The 16977-nt window shown below is 43.6% G+C and overlaps 2 protein-coding genes across 4 annotated transcripts; one reads left to right on the top strand and one right to left on the bottom strand.

The window, feature by feature from the left end:
- The first annotated feature begins 48 nt into the window (after positions 1-48).
- Oseg2 (intraflagellar transport protein Oseg2) lies at positions 49-6898 on the top strand. 3 transcript variants are annotated; one of them, XR_012997950.1, is made up of 15 exons: positions 49-330; positions 392-535; positions 600-712; positions 786-971; positions 1041-1454; positions 1754-2383; positions 2473-2919; positions 2996-3731; positions 3792-4352; positions 4420-4863; positions 4925-5248; positions 5329-5745; positions 5820-6431; positions 6502-6696; positions 6799-6898. XR_012997950.1 is itself a non-coding variant. In XM_076364445.1 (14 exons), exons 1-14 carry the CDS (start codon positions 292-294, stop codon positions 6637-6639), a joined length of 5193 nt encoding a protein of 1730 aa, XP_076220560.1. In that variant the 5' UTR covers positions 49-291; the 3' UTR covers positions 6640-6706. The 3 variants fall into 3 exon arrangements, 2 of the variants coding, with proteins under 2 accessions (XP_076220560.1, XP_031829806.2); XM_076364445.1 differs by lacking the exon at positions 6799-6898 and having other exon boundaries at positions 612-712; positions 6502-6706; XM_031973946.2 differs by lacking the exon at positions 6799-6898 and having other exon boundaries at positions 6502-6706.
- On the bottom strand, positions 6842-16931 carry Sec71 (ADP ribosylation factor guanine nucleotide exchange factor Sec71). The gene is made up of 13 exons (XM_031973947.2): positions 16787-16931; positions 15548-16047; positions 15062-15459; positions 14576-14980; positions 14148-14504; positions 13414-13725; positions 12833-13074; positions 12463-12743; positions 11764-12094; positions 10693-11289; positions 10403-10623; positions 10123-10326; positions 6842-9569 (listed from the first exon to the last, which is right to left on the bottom strand). Exons 1-13 carry the CDS (start codon positions 16902-16904, stop codon positions 8442-8444), a joined length of 5094 nt encoding a protein of 1697 aa, XP_031829807.1. The 5' UTR covers positions 16905-16931; the 3' UTR covers positions 6842-8441.
- Between the last annotated feature and the right edge of the window lie 46 nt (positions 16932-16977).

Below are 16977 nucleotides of genomic sequence, written 5' to 3'. Positions count from 1 at the left end.
ATCGATTCAGTGCTTTTCAGGAGAAATTCAATGTTTCTCTGGAAAGGATGAATTTCCTTGCATTCCATCAGTTCAGTTGTCTTCCGCCGCTTCAAACTACTCGAAGCTGTTGCTAAGCGACTCAAGTGTACACAATACGTCCTGCATGGAGTAAGTACTCGCTTACAAGAGGCGAGTGTGAAATTATCAACGTAATAATGTGAACAATGTAAATAAAAAGTCATTTGATCGATCGAGAGTTTTGTAGGACTCTTTGCAATTAGCTGGTATTGAATACCATCAGGAATCATCATGTTACTCAAGTATTTGGGGAACGTCATGCCGCCGCATGTGAGTTTATAATTTTGTATGGTTATTTACATTATTAATGTGTACTTTTAATATTAAATAGGAATATGAGAACCGCGTGGTGAGTATAGTCTGGTCACCAAATAATTTAAAACTTGCTGTTGCATCTTCGGACCGTTCAATATATTTGTTTGATGAGAATTGCGTGAAACGAGACCGCTTTCCAACGAAACCTGTCGATTCTAAGGTACGTTGAATGATTTCACAATGAGAGGAATGTTCATTGAAAATTGTACTCATTATATTTCCAGTTTGGTAAAAAGAGCTATGTAATTAAAGGCATAGCTTTCTCTCCAGACTCCACAAAAATAGCAGTGGGCCAATCTGACTGTATAATCTATGTATATAAAATTGGAGAACAATGGTATACGCACTATATAACAACAATTCTCTTTATCATTTGTTCATTCACTTCATAGTGCACGTTAAATCAACAGGGGAGAGAAGAAAGTGATTTGCAATAAGTTTCGCCAAAGTTCCTCTGTCACTTGCCTGATTTGGCTCTCCGAGGGACCTATTATTGTTGGTTTAGTGGATGGGAAAGTTCGTGCAGCTTTGCCAAAGTCTCAGAAAGCTCAAACCCTCTACACAGCTGATTCAACAACGATTGCACTGGCTTCAAAGTAATCTATGTCTATTATAATATAAACAAAGCATTCAATGTTCCTCATTCTACCATGTCTGAATTTTAGTATAAGAGGTACTGGCTTCTTATCCAGCCACGCCGATGGCAGCATCATAAAGTATAATCTGACAGAGGATGGAAATCATGAACCTTCTGGACGCATCTGCACTCACAATGTACCAGCGTACGCCTTGGCCTGGCCACAGTTCCACATCCTAGCAGCAGGATGCGACAAACGAGTAACTTTCTACGACGCCCGAGGGAAAGTTACCAAAACATTCGACTACAGCCGTGAAAGCGACAAGGAGATATCGGTAGCATATTGTAGCCCCAGTGGACAGAGTGTTGCCATTGGATCCTGGAATAAAATACGAATATTGGACTGGAGTCCTAGACGTTCCATCTGGGAAGAAGCGAACTCCAAATCTTTGCCTAACTTTTATACCGTCACCGCAATCTCGTGGCGACGCGACGGGTCCCGGTTAGTTCTTAACACGTTAAGCGCCATGTCAGTCACTAGTGACTAATGCTTCTGAATGACTGAAAAACAATCGTAACATACAAGACAACCGATGTAAAATAAAAATGTTTAATAAAGCAACTAAGTTGATAACAGTGTAACGCGAACGTTGCAACGCCAAACAATTCATAAGTATTCCTGCTTTTCTTTGCTACAAAAGACAAACTCTATGGGAAAACGCTTAAGATTTTCGTGGCGCTTAACGTGTTAAATTGTATATCATGCTTTAGAGTTCTTTACTAATGCACAGTGTTTTTCAGGTTAGTATTGGGCAGCCTATGTGGAGCTGTAGAGCAATTTGAAACAGTGCTGAAGCGTACAGTGATAAGAGGCAGCCATGAGGTAGCTTACGTGGGCCCCAATCAAGTGGTCATTCGTCCCCTGCAAGAAGGCAACAGGCCAGTAATCATCAGATCACAGATGGGCCATGAGATAGAGGACGTCAAGGTCTTAGGGCGTGCTGACAACAACGTGGTAGCTCGCACAGCTAACACGCTGCTGCTCGCAGACATAGAATTGAACCTTATCAGTGAAATTCCTTGGGACGACAAGAGCAACAGCGAGAAGTTCTTCTTCGAGTTCCCACGAGTGTGCTTAATTTTCTGTTCCGGGGAGTTGAGCATCGTTGAATATGGGAACAACGAGCTGTTAGGCTCGGTAAGAACGGAGGCGGTGAATCCTCACGTTGTCAGCGTGAGGATCAACGAGAGGCAAGTGCCTGGTGGTGCTGACAATAAACGGTTAGCTTACCTATTGGATCCTAGAACGGTGCGCATCGTAGACCTCATGACAGGTATCACGATCGCAATGATTTCTCACGACGTACGCGTGGATTGGTTGGAGTTGAGTGAAACTGGACACAGACTGTTATCGCGAGACAAGAGGGCCAGGTAATTGAGAGAACTTGCTGCTGCTAATATTAACTTGTATGATTAGAAGACTCTTTGCATACCATGAAGCTTTTATTTCATTAACTCAGGTTATGGTTAAGTGACGATTCGGGCGGTCGGACTTTACTGTTAACTGGAGTCAGCTTTGCCTCCTGGGTGCTAGGCAGCGACGTGGTGATAGCTCAGACAGGTCAGACACTGGCAGTGTGGTACAACGTTGACGCTCCCGAAGTCGCCACTCTGATTCCTGTGCGTGGAGACGCGGTGGACATCGTTAGAGAAGACGGCAGAACTTCGGTAACCGTTGAAGAACTCGGTGGAAAAGTAGCTTACTTACTGGACGAACCGCTGATCGAATTTGGCACGGCCCTGCACGATAACGATTTTGGCAGGGCTCTGTTGTTTCTAGAGGAGTTAGCGGACAGGCCACAGGCAGAGGCTATGTGGGAGGACGTGGCCAGAAATGCCATGGCTACCAGGCAGTTGTTAGTCGCTGCTAGGTGTTACGCTGCTCTGGGAGACGTGGCTTGCTCCAGGTTTCGTTGATCACCAATGACACTTAATGCTGCAATACTGCATTCAAGAATCCACACAATTTAATTCATGTTGTAGGTTCCTTAAAGACATTGTGAAGACTGGTGAGAAGTACAGCGCAGAGACTGGCAACGATCCTCTTTCTAGTCCAGATTGTTGGGCTAAACTGGCAATTCTCAACGGCGAATTGAAAACAGCGGAGGCAATATACCTGGAGCAAAACGAGTTAGCCCAAGCTCTGGACATGTACCAGAAGTACTGGCACTGGGAGGATGCGTTGATCCTGGCGCAGAATCGTGGGTGGCCAGGCTTACAAGAACTTAGAGACAGGCATTTGACTTGGCTTCTTGAAAGTGGACAGGCAGCTAGGGCTGCTGCTATCCTGGAGCCCACCAATCCTCGACGGGCTGTGAAGTTGTACCTAGAAGCTCGTCGACCTGGACGAGCTGCCAGATTGGTTTTAGCCGACGATGAACTGTTGGAGGACAGTTCAATAGTTAACGAAATTGTGAAGGTATTAAAAGCAACAGATTTAATGGAGCTTGCCGGGGAGTTACTGGAGAAGATCTCAGAACACTTGGAAGCCATCAGATGTTATGCGCAAGCTGGAGTGTTCGCCAGAGCGTTGGAATTGGCTAGGAAAGTAGCTCCCACCATGGTGGTGGATCTTGAACGAGATTGGGGTAATCATTTAGCTTCGGCTGGTCATTACGACGCTGCCATTAATCACTTCATCGAAGCTGGGGAAACTGCTTTAGCACTGAACGCTGCTATAAATGCTCATCAATGGAGGAAGGGCTTGCAGATCGTTCAAGTATGTATTTAAAAATGAAATCCATGGTACAATCAATAATAATGAATTACACGTTTGTAGGTAATCGAGAACGATGATCCTGCAGTCAGAAAGCAATGCGAGAAGCTGGCCGAGTATTTCGCCTCTATAGGAGAAAAGAATCTCGCGGAGAAACTCTTCATTCGTTCCGGAGACGTGAAACGTGCTGTGGACGTCCACATTCAAAACGGCAATTGGAGTCGCGCCCACGAAGTGGCTCAGGAGCATATGAGTCACGAGGAAGCTAATGAAGTATTGGCTAAGCACGCGGCAGCCCTAAGCGAGGCGGGCGACCTCAAGCACGCAGAGGAACTGTATCTTGCGATAGGCGAGCACGACTCCGCCATAGCAATGTACAAAAAGGCAGGTCGTCGGACAGACATGGTGAGGCTCGTAGGGAAATACAGGCCAGATCTCTTGGAGCCGACTCATGTACTCTTGGCCAGGGAGTTGGACGCTTCCGGCAAGCCTCGGGAAGCTGAAGATCATTACCTAGCTGCCGGAGATTGGCGAGGTGCTGTGACTGCTTATAGATCAGCCAACATGTGGGAGGATGCGTTGCGAATAGCTAAGCAGAATGCTGGAGACAACGCTGCTCAACAGGTAGATCCATAGATCAGTTGTACTCTTTTCATGCGCTCATCTCTTAACGCTACTGTTTTCTTTGTAGGTTGCTCTAATGTGGGCCCGTACCTTGGCTCCAGAACTGGGAGCAAGGTTGTTGATGCGGCTGGGTTACTTGGACGGATGCCTTCAACTGGCCTGCGAGGCAGATCTATTCGACTGGGCCTTGGAGATCGCCAAGTATGGCACACCTGAACAGAAGAAGGAAGTCCATTACAGACACGCTATGGCCTTGGAGGACGCGGGTCGCTTCTCCGAAGCTGAGAAGGAATTCATTAAAGCGGGGAGAACCATGGAAGCTGTGCAAATGTACATACACACTCGCAACTGGGAAACAGCTGAAGATATAGCGCAGTCCTTCAGCCAAGAAGCAGTTGCACAAGTTCTGATCGCCAGAGCCAACGAAGCCGCTGAAGCTCAGGACTATTCTCTCGCAGAGACCTTGTTGCTCAGAGCACACAAACCTGAAACGATTATAGATCATTACAAGGTGATTATGAATTACTCGTGTACGACCATCAGCTAGTTTTCATTTGGCTCCATTGTTACAGAAAGCTGGCATGTGGTCAGAGGCGTTGCGTGTATGCAGGGAGTATTTGCCGAGTCAGGAGGCGAACCTCAGACGAGAATTGGGCCAGAAGAGCGCTTCGTTCAGTGGAGCAAACGCTTTCGAGGAAGCTAAGAAATGGTTGGAGGTCGGAGAAGTGAAGGCTGCCTTGGATATCCTGATTTTAGACCCCCAAGCCTCTAGGTCATCTCTCATTCGAGCTGCTGAGATTCTGCTTCATCAGGCGGACTCAGAAACTGCTGCACAAGTTGGGGGGAACCTTGGTTCGAGGCTGTTCGCTATTGGTGAACATGCTCTGGCTGCACAGGTTACTTACTGTTGAATGAAACTTGGTACACTTTGAAAGTGAACTATATTTAGATCCTGAGTGTCATTTTTTATTTGTAGGTGTTTCTGCAAGCGGATAGATTAAAGGATGCCATTGACGCTTTGACATCAGTGGGAGAATGGGAAAGAGCCAGGCGTATAGTGAGGGAACTAGCACCGGATATCGAGCCTTACCTAGAGGAAAAGTATAAGGACACGATGCTGAGAGATGGACAAATAGACAGACTAGTGGAAATTGATGCAGACGCTGGTTTAGAAGTATTGGCTAACAGGGGACAGTGGAACCAAGTGTTCGAGGCAGCAAGTTCTCAAGATACTCAGACTCTCCACAAATATGTAGCACAGCGAGCAGTGCAACTTCTGAAAACGAATGTCCCATTAGAGGCTCTGCAGTTGTATGCAAAATATGGAGCTCCACCTATTCCACAGAATTTTAACCTTTATTTACAGTTATCTGAAAATGTCTTACATTCCAAGGTAAGAGTTAATTAAATCTTTGATGTTCAACGTCATTAAATTCTTTTCTTTCTTTAAGTATTCAATTTTACCAGGCATACTATGAATACAAACACCTAGCTCTCCTCAGAACTGTCCTGTTGGACATTTGGAAAAACCTGAAGGCCTCCAACATGTCCAAATCGAAATTCGAGAGGTTACTCAAGTCGACCCACTATTCAGCAGTGAAGTGTGGGTGTAAAGATTACCCTGCACTGTCTGGAATAGTTCTGAAGTCCTCTATAGCTTTGTTAAGGTACACTGACCTCATCCTCGTCGACAGAGCGTACTACGAAGCTGGCATCGAAGCACGGACAGCTGGACTGAACAGCGAAGCTTTTGTTTTCCTGAATCATTTCCTGGACGTGGAGGAATGCATCGAGGAAGGTGATAGCACTGTACTGGATGTCGATGACTTAGCTGTTACAGACTTTCCTGTGGAAGTTCCGTTGCCAGACTCTTTGAGTATGACGTCAGAACAAAGGGAAGAGGTTCGTGAATGGGTGCTCGCAGTGTCTATGGATCAAAAGGTGGAACAGGTTCTGCCTACTGACCACAGAGGAGTTTATGTAGGATCATTGACGTCTCCTTCTGCAGAAGCTGCGCCTATTCAGGAATGCATTCTGACAGGATATCCCATACGGGGTTCAGTAATTCGATTCTCAGAGGTATGTAATTGTTTTAATCATGTCACTTAAGGTTAGTTCATTTTACATTGATCATCATTTTTCTGGCAAGGGTGAACGTGTTGCTGATCGCGACGACTGGACGAAAATGATCAACACGGCACGCCAGGCTCCCCACGAATCTACTCTTAACGATATTCTAGCTTTCATTCAAGAGTGGTGCGGCCCGATACCCACTTATTCCTTCTGAACACATTCCACATAGTTTTTAAGTTGAAGGCTACATAATAAATGTGAAGATACTGAAGTAGGTATATAAGAAACATTTGTAATTCACAGTTGAACCATCGCATCGTTGCAGATCTAGTTGTAACGCCGTTTAAGATTTAGTTTAATGAATTGATTTCAGTGTTCACGATCAGGAGGAAATATAAAACCAGTAAAACGTGTCCTTGTTTCTCTAGAATTTATTTAAATATTGCATTATGTAAATAATTAGTCTAACTTAAGCATAAATAGTTCTATGTGTAAATATACATGCAACGCGTGTTCATGGGATTCTCATGTTTTACCTTGAACTGAATATCTATATGTAACAATTGAAACCGTAGCGAGTTACCGAGATAACTATCACTCGTTGTCTGAACACCTATCCGCGACGGATATTTATATGACTACTCAGCGATGACTATGCAAAAGTTTTTTGCATTTGTACACAGGCTGTGTGTTAAAAGTAATAGCACAAGCTAGAGATGAGAAGTTTGGTGGTACGAAATAGAATAATCTCTACTGCATGTCAGTACAGTTTTTCACTGGACAGAATATCGTCGAATATAAAACATTCGCAGGAGAAAGAACTAAAAGCGAACTAGGATTACAGTTAGAATTGTTCGTAGAGGCGAGGTGTTCCGTCTGGAATTTTTAACAATGATACCAAGTTCTCCCCTGAAATGAAGACTCCCTTCAGAAGAAAATAGTCGGTGAAATTGTTTTATTTTCAATTAAGTATCCGCCATTTCTTGCTTATACCATCATTTCCTAAGTATTTTAAATATATATATATACAGTGTCTCAAAGAATGTACCGTAAAAAAAAAGAAGAAATGAGATTTCTAAGTCCAAAATAAGACAATCGGTGAAGCTTCTACACGGCTACAGATTATGAAGTTCTCATAACTGATTCGGGAGTTAGTCAAAGTCGCTAGTCGGTTCTATAAAAATATGGAAAATTATCTTATTCTCCACTCAGCAATCTGATCTACCTATGGTACAGCATACCTCGTGAGACACTTCGTATATGATTATGTTTGAATATACAAAACATTTGATAAATAGTGCATTTTCCGGGAGAAGTCCTTTGTTTTGTTCCCAGATTAAAAATCGACTCACGGTGCACGCCTCCAGAAATCCGGCGAATAAATTAACCATCATTGTCTGCCCACCTTTCTCTACTATCCTACCTTATTAAATAACTAATATACAATTCGGAATATTCCATTACAATTTGAAAACGATAGTCGACGAATAAAATCTATTAAAATTCAATTAAAATGACACGAAGGTAATGCTAACGTCTCACGTTTCCCTGATGGCCAGAAAATACTCTATTTATTAAACACCCTGCACATGCACAATCGACCAGAATAACGTAGGTCCTCCACTGAAGGCTCTTATAAAAATGAAGAACGCAGTAAATACAAAAGAAGGCTCCGGAACATATACAATACATACATATCATGCTTCCCCTAGGGTCTTGCTAAAACATTGTGTCTCGTATGTTCCCCCATAACATTCTTTTGATTCCCATATCAGAGAAATTAGCTTAACCGATATTCGTACATTATGCATGTGTTCGCCATGTATAAAGAGGATTCTTAACTATAGAACAAAAGGAACGTATGATCCAGAAATCAATCTCCTATAATTCTCTTCTCCATCGACAGATGAAACTTAAAAAAATCTCACGCAAGATCCTACAAAAGAGATCTAATCGCAAGAATCAACCTTATACACCGTGGAGCGACTAAAACCACTCGTTTATCCGTTATAGTAACTACTGCTGAGTGATCCTGAATACCGGGCCGATCCTCAAGAAGAATCTGCGCAGCACGGACCTTAATTCAGGCTTGAGATCAAAGCACATAATCTCGCAGAGTAGAGGGTAACAGCTGGATGCGTGAACGGCGAACCTGTTGTCGCTCATTTTCAGGATTCTGGTTAGGAGTAGCAGTAAGATGGGGGTCCAGGCCTCCCTATGCGCCTCGTTCGACAGCGCCAGGAAGTACTCCAGCGCCTCACAGGCGACTTCTACCAGTCTGGCCTCGACTTTGTTCCAGTCAGCCCTGTGAGCTTCGTCGCTGTACATCTTGAAGAGGATGCGCAGGGCGCACGCCAGCGACTGCGTCTCTTGCTTCAGCAGGTTCGGCTTGACGTTGCCCCTGAAGCCAGCCTTCCACAGGACGTTCCGTTGCTCGTGGTCGGAGTTGAAACCCTTGGCGAACCGATGGGACTTTAACAGACACTCCACCAGCTGCAGCAGGTGCATGGTGGTCAGGGCGCAGTACATGCCCTGCTCCTCCTTCTGCTGGTCCGCCCCTGCTCTCACGCTCAGCTCAGACGACTTCCCGTTGAACATGTCCGCCTGCGCCAGCGCCAGGTTCTCCTGGTCCTCCTTGCGCGATGTGGCCGGGTAGAACACGATGTTGTCTATCGTTTGGATCAGCTCCAGCTGGACCACGCACTTTATCAACAGCGCGGAGAACACCTTGTTCTTCAGCGTGTCGCTGTTAGTCAAGCTTTGCGAGCTGTTGCTCCTCTTCAGGATGCCCACGTGGCCGTCGGCCTCCCCGGTGATCACGTCCAGGTCGGACTCCTTGTTGGGAGACTGAGGCTTCCATGTTAATAGTGCGGAAGGCAACGTGCTCTCGAATATGTCCAGAACGCAGCAGCAGGTCTTCTCCCAGGTCTTCTCGTCGAACTTGATGCCATTGCTGATTACTAGGTTCTCCAGGCAATTGGTGCCTGACCGTGCCAGCTGCTCGTTGTCCTGTTGCACGCACCAGAGAAGTTGGGAATACAGTTGTTCCAGTAACAGAGGTCCCAGAGTATCGTAGAACTGCGAGAACACGTCCACGATGGCGTAGAGGGCGTGGTTGCAGGTTGTCGTCATCCACTCAGCTTTCTGAAATGTAACGCTAATGAAGTGCCAACTACAATTCTCTGGTGTTAACCAACACCAGTTAACTGGTTATAAAATGAAGGTGAACAAATTGAATGATTTTTCCTTTGTAGTACCAACTACAATTCTCTGGTGTTAACCAACACCAGTTCACTGGTTATAAAATGGAGAACAAATTGAACGATTTTTCCTAGTGAAAACAAAGAAGGCAGAAATAATAAAACTGATTAACACTACTACTGAGCATTTAGTGCGATTAATATGCAATTCTCATAAAAATTGTGACAATAGATTATTTTCAGTTTCTTCAGACATTCGTTATACTACTCAAATGAAGCTATTTATTTTCAAAATTATTTGGAATATTCAATGCTTCGAAGATATCAATAATTGCTGAATAAGAAAATCGAAACCAGTCATTTTGACTGTTACGGTAGTTCTAGTGTTAACTGGAGAATACAAGAACTTATGTAAAGATAAATGGGACAAAGATGCTGAATTTTTGAAACTTGAAAACCGGTCACTTAGTGTTAGAATCTCTGCCGGTTGGAATTACCTCTGTGTGCTGCTCGGGGAGCTTCATGTTGTCGAAGATTCTGAACAGCACTTGGAAAAGGTCCTTCCACCAGTGAGGCTTGAACGACGCGCCGTGAGTCTTTACGACGTCGAAGAGAACAGTCAGTGCTCGTGTTCGCACATCTAATTTACATCTGCTCACTATACAGGATAATTCAAACAGTAACGGGAACCATCCCCTTACCTACAATACAAACAAAACAAAATTACTGACAAGTCCTTTTTCTAGAAACTGTTAGGACCAAAGTATGAATATATACCCAAGCTCTGTCTTCCTCGGATACCATTCCACTGTCGTCCATCATCCCCTCTGCGAACAGGCTCGGATTAGCGTCAATGTAGGAGGCGCAAGAGCGTATCAGCCTGATTGCCTCCATGCTGGTCTCTGGGAAGGAGGCGTTGCAAGCGAATTCACTGAGGCACTTGACGGCATCTTGGAAAGAGTCTACCATAATACTGAAGTCTTCCGCGTACAGCTCATCTGTGAAGAGTACCATGATAGAGGCAAGTGTTTCTCAATACAAGCTACTTGTAAGAACTTGACATTCACTTATGATTTTCCCTGTCATCGAGAACGCCAGCTCGACCACAGCCTCGTCCCTGTCGCTGGCAGCATGGTGGAACACGCTGAATATATTCTTCCAGCCAGAACGGATGTTGGGTGCCTGCGAGTGGACGATCTGAGCGACGCAACGGACGACCATGTCCCTGATCACCGGCGACCTGTTCTTCTTCATGATATGCTCGAACGGTCTCAGGAAGTCCTTTTGGAACCGGAAATTCGCGAACTCGCCCTTCTCGATGAACTTGGTGGCTAGCTGCCTCAAGGAGTCCACCGCGAAGAACGCTATTTCCTGGCGAGGACTGCAACCGACTCTGTCGAAGTGGTCACCGATCACTTGCCAGATCCTCGACCACTGCAGCCTGATGCGACCCATGTTGTAGTATGAGATTTCTACTATCTTCGTTAAGGAGAACATGCGTGGCTGGGTCGGATGCGATAGTTCCTCCAAAGACACTTGGCAGAGAGCCTTCACGAACTCCACGATAGCGTCACCATCCAACCTGGTGGATCCGGTGAAGATCCTGTCGACGGCCACCACCACGCTTTGCGAGCTTGTCTCTCCTATTGACTCCTTCACGCTTGCTGTAATTAATTAGTGTAATGAATGGCTGTTAAGTCACTACTTGATTTGATGCAGCAAATATGATGTTGAATGTTTAGTGTTTTAACCCTTTGCACTCAGAAGTTTCTAGAAATGTTTGACACTTTGAAGATGATATTCCTTGAAACTAACTTGAAGAGGAATCACAAGTACAAGGAACAAAGCTATGTTACTCCAATATTTCACATATCAATTATTTTAATTAGATTTTATAGTTTTACCGTGTGAAGTCAAATGGCGACTGAGTCGCCTTCCTGGTGCAAAGGATTGAATGAAACTTTGTATTACTATGTGAAATATTTCAATAAAACAGCGTCGTTGCTTAATCTGTCTGTGACTTATATTTAAATTAGTTTCAAATGTCGTCTGTCTCATCAGAAAACGTTAAATGTTTCCAGTGAAAAACTTTCAAGAGCAAAGGGTTAGAAAACTAGAGTTCACGAATCTGCACTTACGGTCGAGAGAACTGAGATTCAAATTGTTGTTCTGATGGGAATTGTTGTGTGTTAAATTAAAGGTGACTAATGGCGAGGGGAAGTGTGGCTTGGATGGCGGGCCCAGGAGCTGCGGCCTGACCCCGGTCCCTATCAATTGGGCGAGTTCCAATTGCGAGATACATTTCACAACGTCCAGCCAGGAGCTGCCAAGGTAGTTCCCGTCGGTGTGCGCCACGGTTATCAACGTCTTTATGGTGTCTATGTTCTTCGCTTTCATTTCAGTGATTGGCGAGTTCGCAGTCAGCAAAGTGAACCGTGCCAGCGCTTGCACGTACGCATCGCGTTCTAACTGTGTTCGAAAAGAGAAAAATATTTGTACTGAGAATTTTATCTTGTCAATACTGGTCCTCAACGCTTTGTACACTCTGGAGCAGTGTTTCCCAACAATGGGCAATTTGAAATTTGAAATACCACTTCATGTATCTCACAATATTTACGCATGTAACCAAAATAACAAATATTATAATAAATACTATAAGAATATTATAATATAATATTAAACATTATATATATGTTATACAGGGTGGCACAAGAGTTTTAAAAAGGCTTCAGTGAGGCATGAAGAAAGGTTGGAAAACACTGCTCTAGTCTTACAGTTACTCCAGAGGTCTCTTGAAGAAACAAAGAGAATTCCGTCGACGCTGAAATATGATTTACCGTCATGTGAAATATGCAAGCGATGCGTATTGCGCATCTGATGCCGTCTAAGCATAAAGAAGCAATTTCCGGATCGTCGCAGTCTTGGAGGCCGACGCTGAACGCAGCTAAAAACGGAGTCCAGGCGATTTTGAACATAGGTCGGACATGTTCCAGGTGCTTGGCCGTTGTGAACGGTGCTTGAACGTGGCTGACAGATTCCATTAAGTTCTTCGCCGCGGTCGAGATCACTTCCATTTCCATGTTCCATAGTAAACGCCGTTTCTTTTCACTGGATATCACTGGAACATCAAGTGGAATGATTACAAGATCATTTCTTTGAAAAGTGTATAATAACAATTTGTTCGCAGTTCCTTTTCATAGAGGTTACCTTGCTTTCCAGGTCTGTTAGGGTTCGACTTCATTTTAATTTCATTGCCGGCTATCTCGTCGTAAATCTTGGACAAATATTCCTCAGGTAAATCTTCGTTATCGCTGATGCGCCGGTTCAGCTTGATATATTGTTCCTTGGTCATTTTATTTTTGACTTGCGGCGAGTGAAGGTCAGTGGTGAGCATGATAATTGAGAAACCAAGGACGTAAGCGGTGTCCGCACTTGTGAATAAACCGTTGCTGCAAGGAGAAGGTGGAAATCAATTGTTTTATCGGTTGTGGTTAACCCTTTCGCTACTACAGGTGATTAGTCACCGGTTACAAAGGTGGAGCCAAAAGTTAAGACAATAGAAACAATAACTTTGCTGTTAACACTATTCGACACTAGATTTACTGACGTTTACTCTGTACAGTTTGTTCTATTGTTAAAAAAATTGTTTAGACCTCAGAGTGTCTATAGAGAAATTTTGAAAAGTCGACTTGGTAGTTCCAGTATTCCCACTTTTGGCACGACTCTCCGTTCTCCTCAAGAGACTTCCGTAGCGAAAGGGTTAAACTGTATTTCCGACGAGCACTCACTTCGGATTACACTCGCAGTATCGACTGGCAAACTTTTCCATCAGCCGATCGATTTTCTGCGCCTCGCCGGGTAACCGGAAGCCCTCGAGAAAATACCTGAGGGCTGTAACTAAATCACGATCAGCGAAATTCATTTGGTCGATATAACTGTACATCACCTGATTGTGATTATGATCACCGAGAAAGTCGCCTATCGCGGTCTTATCGAGTCGTTCGTCCATATGAAGCCAGCGGGCAACGTCGTCGGACGAATTACCTAGAAGACCTTGTTCTTGAAGATATTGTACTCCCTTGCTTGGCTTTCGATTAAAACTAGAGGTGAGAATACCACTTAATTAATAGAAAGCATGCCCTTATTGCTGGTTGTTATGTGAGCGGAAGCATCAGGCAATCTCATGGTTTCTATTTCAACCCCTTGCCCTACAACAACGAGTGAGACTCGTGCTGAAGATTTTCAACATGCTTCAACAAATATATATATTACTTAGTTCATTCGAATTCAAAGTAAATATTATTCCTCTGTAATCAATTATTATACTTGAAAGGAAATATAGGCGTAACGTATGCTTAGAATTTTTCTCTTTCTCCAATAAATAATTAATGACAAAGTAGCCGTATCGATCAGAGTTGAGAAAGAAATCATAGGCCAAGGGGTTAATTTAGAATCTGCCTGATGCTTCGCAAATGAACGAAGCGGAAGAGGAAAGATTCAAGTGACGAGCCCCGAGCCTTACATGTCAATCCCGGTCTCCCAGACCTCCTTTTGCTGCTTCTGCACTTCATACTGTTCCGGTGAGTCCGGGATCTCTTTGTTTCCTGCTAGACTAGAATTCGCGGACGACAAACTTCCTGCGCTGCCATAACGCGGTAATGGTGGTTCTGCGGGGGGATCCGGTGGTTCTGAAGGTAACTGTTGGTCGGCTGGTACGCTTGGGTTCACGTATAAATCTCTACTCCACTCCACCATGCATTTCAGAATTGACACTAGACACTCTAGACCTCTGATACGCATTGACTTTTCTTGGTTAGGCGAGGCACCCAATTCTAGAGCTTGCCTGCCTTGGGCAATCTTGGATAGATCGTTTACAAGCCTGTAAGTATGAAAATGCAACGTTGGTTTAAGCACTGATAGATCTTGTTGTAGTCCACTGTGTTTCCTTACCTTTCGAATAGGTTCGCAGCTGAAAGATCACAATCGTAGTTCACATATATGTCAACAACACTTTGAGCATCTGCACAGATGCGAGTCAAGGCATGAATCACCATCCATTTGTGTTCGAAGGAACTACTAGAGGTCTCAAGGATGTTCATGAAGATCTCCTTAAAGAACACTTCTATCTGCATCTTTAAGTGCACTTTGAAACGAGCCAGCAGAGCCAGGAACAACGCCAATGAAAGCTCGAACACCTCGGGAACCGATGAAACGCCATTCTTAGAAAGCGCTACACAGAGGTACTGCTTTATAGCTATTACGAACATCTCGTTTGAACGTAACACTGCTCCCGCATTTTGGAGTATTCCCAGAAGCAGTTGCAACGAAAGGATCTTTGATCTGAGGTGATGTGACCTGCGAAAACCCTAGACATCTTACAAACATGTTTCTCATATGTTTTGTTTGGTTTATTCTATGAATTATGCATAAACATACTTAGGATCGAGATTACCATCTGGAAGAGGTTTCATGGAAAGTTTGCAGAGTGCTCTGAAGACCAAGAAAGCGTCCTTTTGTAAGACATGAGTGAATTTTGCTCTGACCATGTTGTCGCTTTCCGCGACAGCTTCATCTGAGTTGTCGTCCATAGGCACTTGGTCTAAGCTTGTCTCTTCTGAAATTATTGTTGTTGCACTGGTTGTATCCTCTGGTACCACGGAATTTACTACATCCTCTAAAATCCCTCTAACGATTAAGTGCGGTTCTTGGTTATTTTCTGTTGTGGTTTCCTCATTGTTCATTGCCTCTGTTTCCAGCTCTCCAGTAGAAGTACAGTTGGTAGTATTGACAGAGGTTTCTGTTTGTTCCATTTCATTTTTAATATTCTCCTCTTCCTAATAAGAAAAAGTAGAAGGTATTCTTAGAAATTCAAATTCAAGAGAGATAAATTAAAGATATGTTCTTTATAAATTGTAGACTCACTGCTTGTGTTTCCATTCGAGCAAAAATAACATTGATCATCTGGGTGAGAGTAGCACGAGCTGTGGTTTGATTAACCAGATTTTTGGAGGCCAAATAAACGCTGTAAACAATTCGTATAGCAAGAAGCACTGTACCCTCGTGCACTTCGACATGTTGACTGGTCATTACTGTGAGAAGCGCCTTTATAATTTGTAGCTGAACACCCTCATCTGTTTGAGGTCCTATGAAACACCCACAGATTGTTTCGACAATCCGGACAATCAATAGTTTATTTGGCTCAGTGGAGTCAGGTACATTTCCAGTAAGGTGGCCATATGCAATTAATTTCTGCAGGCAATCCAAAGCAGTGACCACAATCCGTGGTGACTTGCTATGGCAGGCCAATTCGAATGGTAGAAAATATTTTTCTGCAGAAATGACATAGGAATCACTGCGAGGCTGAGGCAGTGCAGTTGAAACCTGAGTGCCTGACACTTCTTTGATCTCATTCCGCAGATTATCTGAAAATTAAGGTACAGGTTTGATTCTAAAAGAATTATTTACCCTCTATGCATCAAGGATGCTTGCAATGAAGCAATCTGGTTCAATAATAAAAAAGTAAAAATAGATTAGAGTGAAGTACAATGTGTATCTGTTACTAGCATATATTAATTAGCTATTATCCTCAAGTGCATATATGTGTGTATTTAATGTGCTAAAATGAAGAAAGACTAATCAGCATTGATTCATACAATGAACAAGCTTTACTTTCTCAAATAATTCAAATTATATTTAAGTATCTATGAATTAAGAACAGATTGAAATGATGTAATGTATTAACCGGCATATGAATTTAATTCAATTACATTCTCACTGTGAAGTCCAATAAATGCTATCAATTGCAATACGTAACATCTTTCAATTCCCATTACTAAATGAAATAACATAGCTAACAAATTCCCAAGAATATACATCCGATACAGTGTAATCTTAATTCTTCACTTTTCAATGCAACTGAATCTAAGGTCAACGAAAAGATAATTGCCAATCAATGATACAAAACTAATAAGGATCCTACTGATCGTTTCGTTTCTTATCGAAACGTTATTCCTCAGGAATTACAAACGATACTCTAAACCTGTAATAGTAAACTCATAGCTTGAAATTGATTTGCATCTGTGAGTACATGATGAGCTTGCTTCTCGATTCCCATTGAAGGGGTAACAACAAGCGAAGAGGAAGACCAACGAGGATGATTACCAAGTGCGGTCTCGCAGGATTTTCTAAGCTGAGAGAGGTGCGACCGTTTGACATCCCGGTCAGCCAGGATTTTCTCTAATGCTCGGATGATGAACATTTCTTTGGAGTTATCTTGCATCGTCACCGGGCCAAGCTCAGTCCTTCGCTAGGCTGGCACGGGTGAACACGCGGCTCGTTTCGAGGCACGCATT

This window comes from Nomia melanderi, chromosome 2 (genome assembly GCF_051020985.1).
Source record: "Nomia melanderi isolate GNS246 chromosome 2, iyNomMela1, whole genome shotgun sequence".
Taxonomy (NCBI): domain Eukaryota; kingdom Metazoa; phylum Arthropoda; class Insecta; order Hymenoptera; family Halictidae; genus Nomia; species Nomia melanderi.
Note: the sequence above shows the minus strand (reverse complement) of the source record. Positions and strands in the feature narration are given on the sequence as shown.

Coding starts and splice junctions, on each gene's coding strand:
- Oseg2 (XM_031973946.2), top strand. CDS start 292: ATGTTACTCAAGTATTTGGGGAACGTCATGCCGCCGCAT. Junction 4,353..4,419: donor GAGACAACGCTGCTCAACAG/GTAGATCCATAG, acceptor TTTTCTTTGTAG/GTTGCTCTAATGTGGGCCCG. Junction 5,746..5,819: donor AAAATGTCTTACATTCCAAG/GTAAGAGTTAAT, acceptor CAATTTTACCAG/GCATACTATGAATACAAACA.
- Sec71 (XM_031973947.2), bottom strand. CDS start 16,904: ATGCAAGATAACTCCAAAGAAATGTTCATCATCCGAGCATTAGAGAAA. Junction 15,460..15,547: donor CTCGAATGGAAACACAAGCA/GTGAGTCTACAA, acceptor TTTTCTTATTAG/GAAGAGGAGAATATTAAAAA. Junction 10,624..10,692: donor GATGACAGGGAAAATCATAA/GTGAATGTCAAG, acceptor TACTCTTCACAG/ATGAGCTGTACGCGGAAGAC.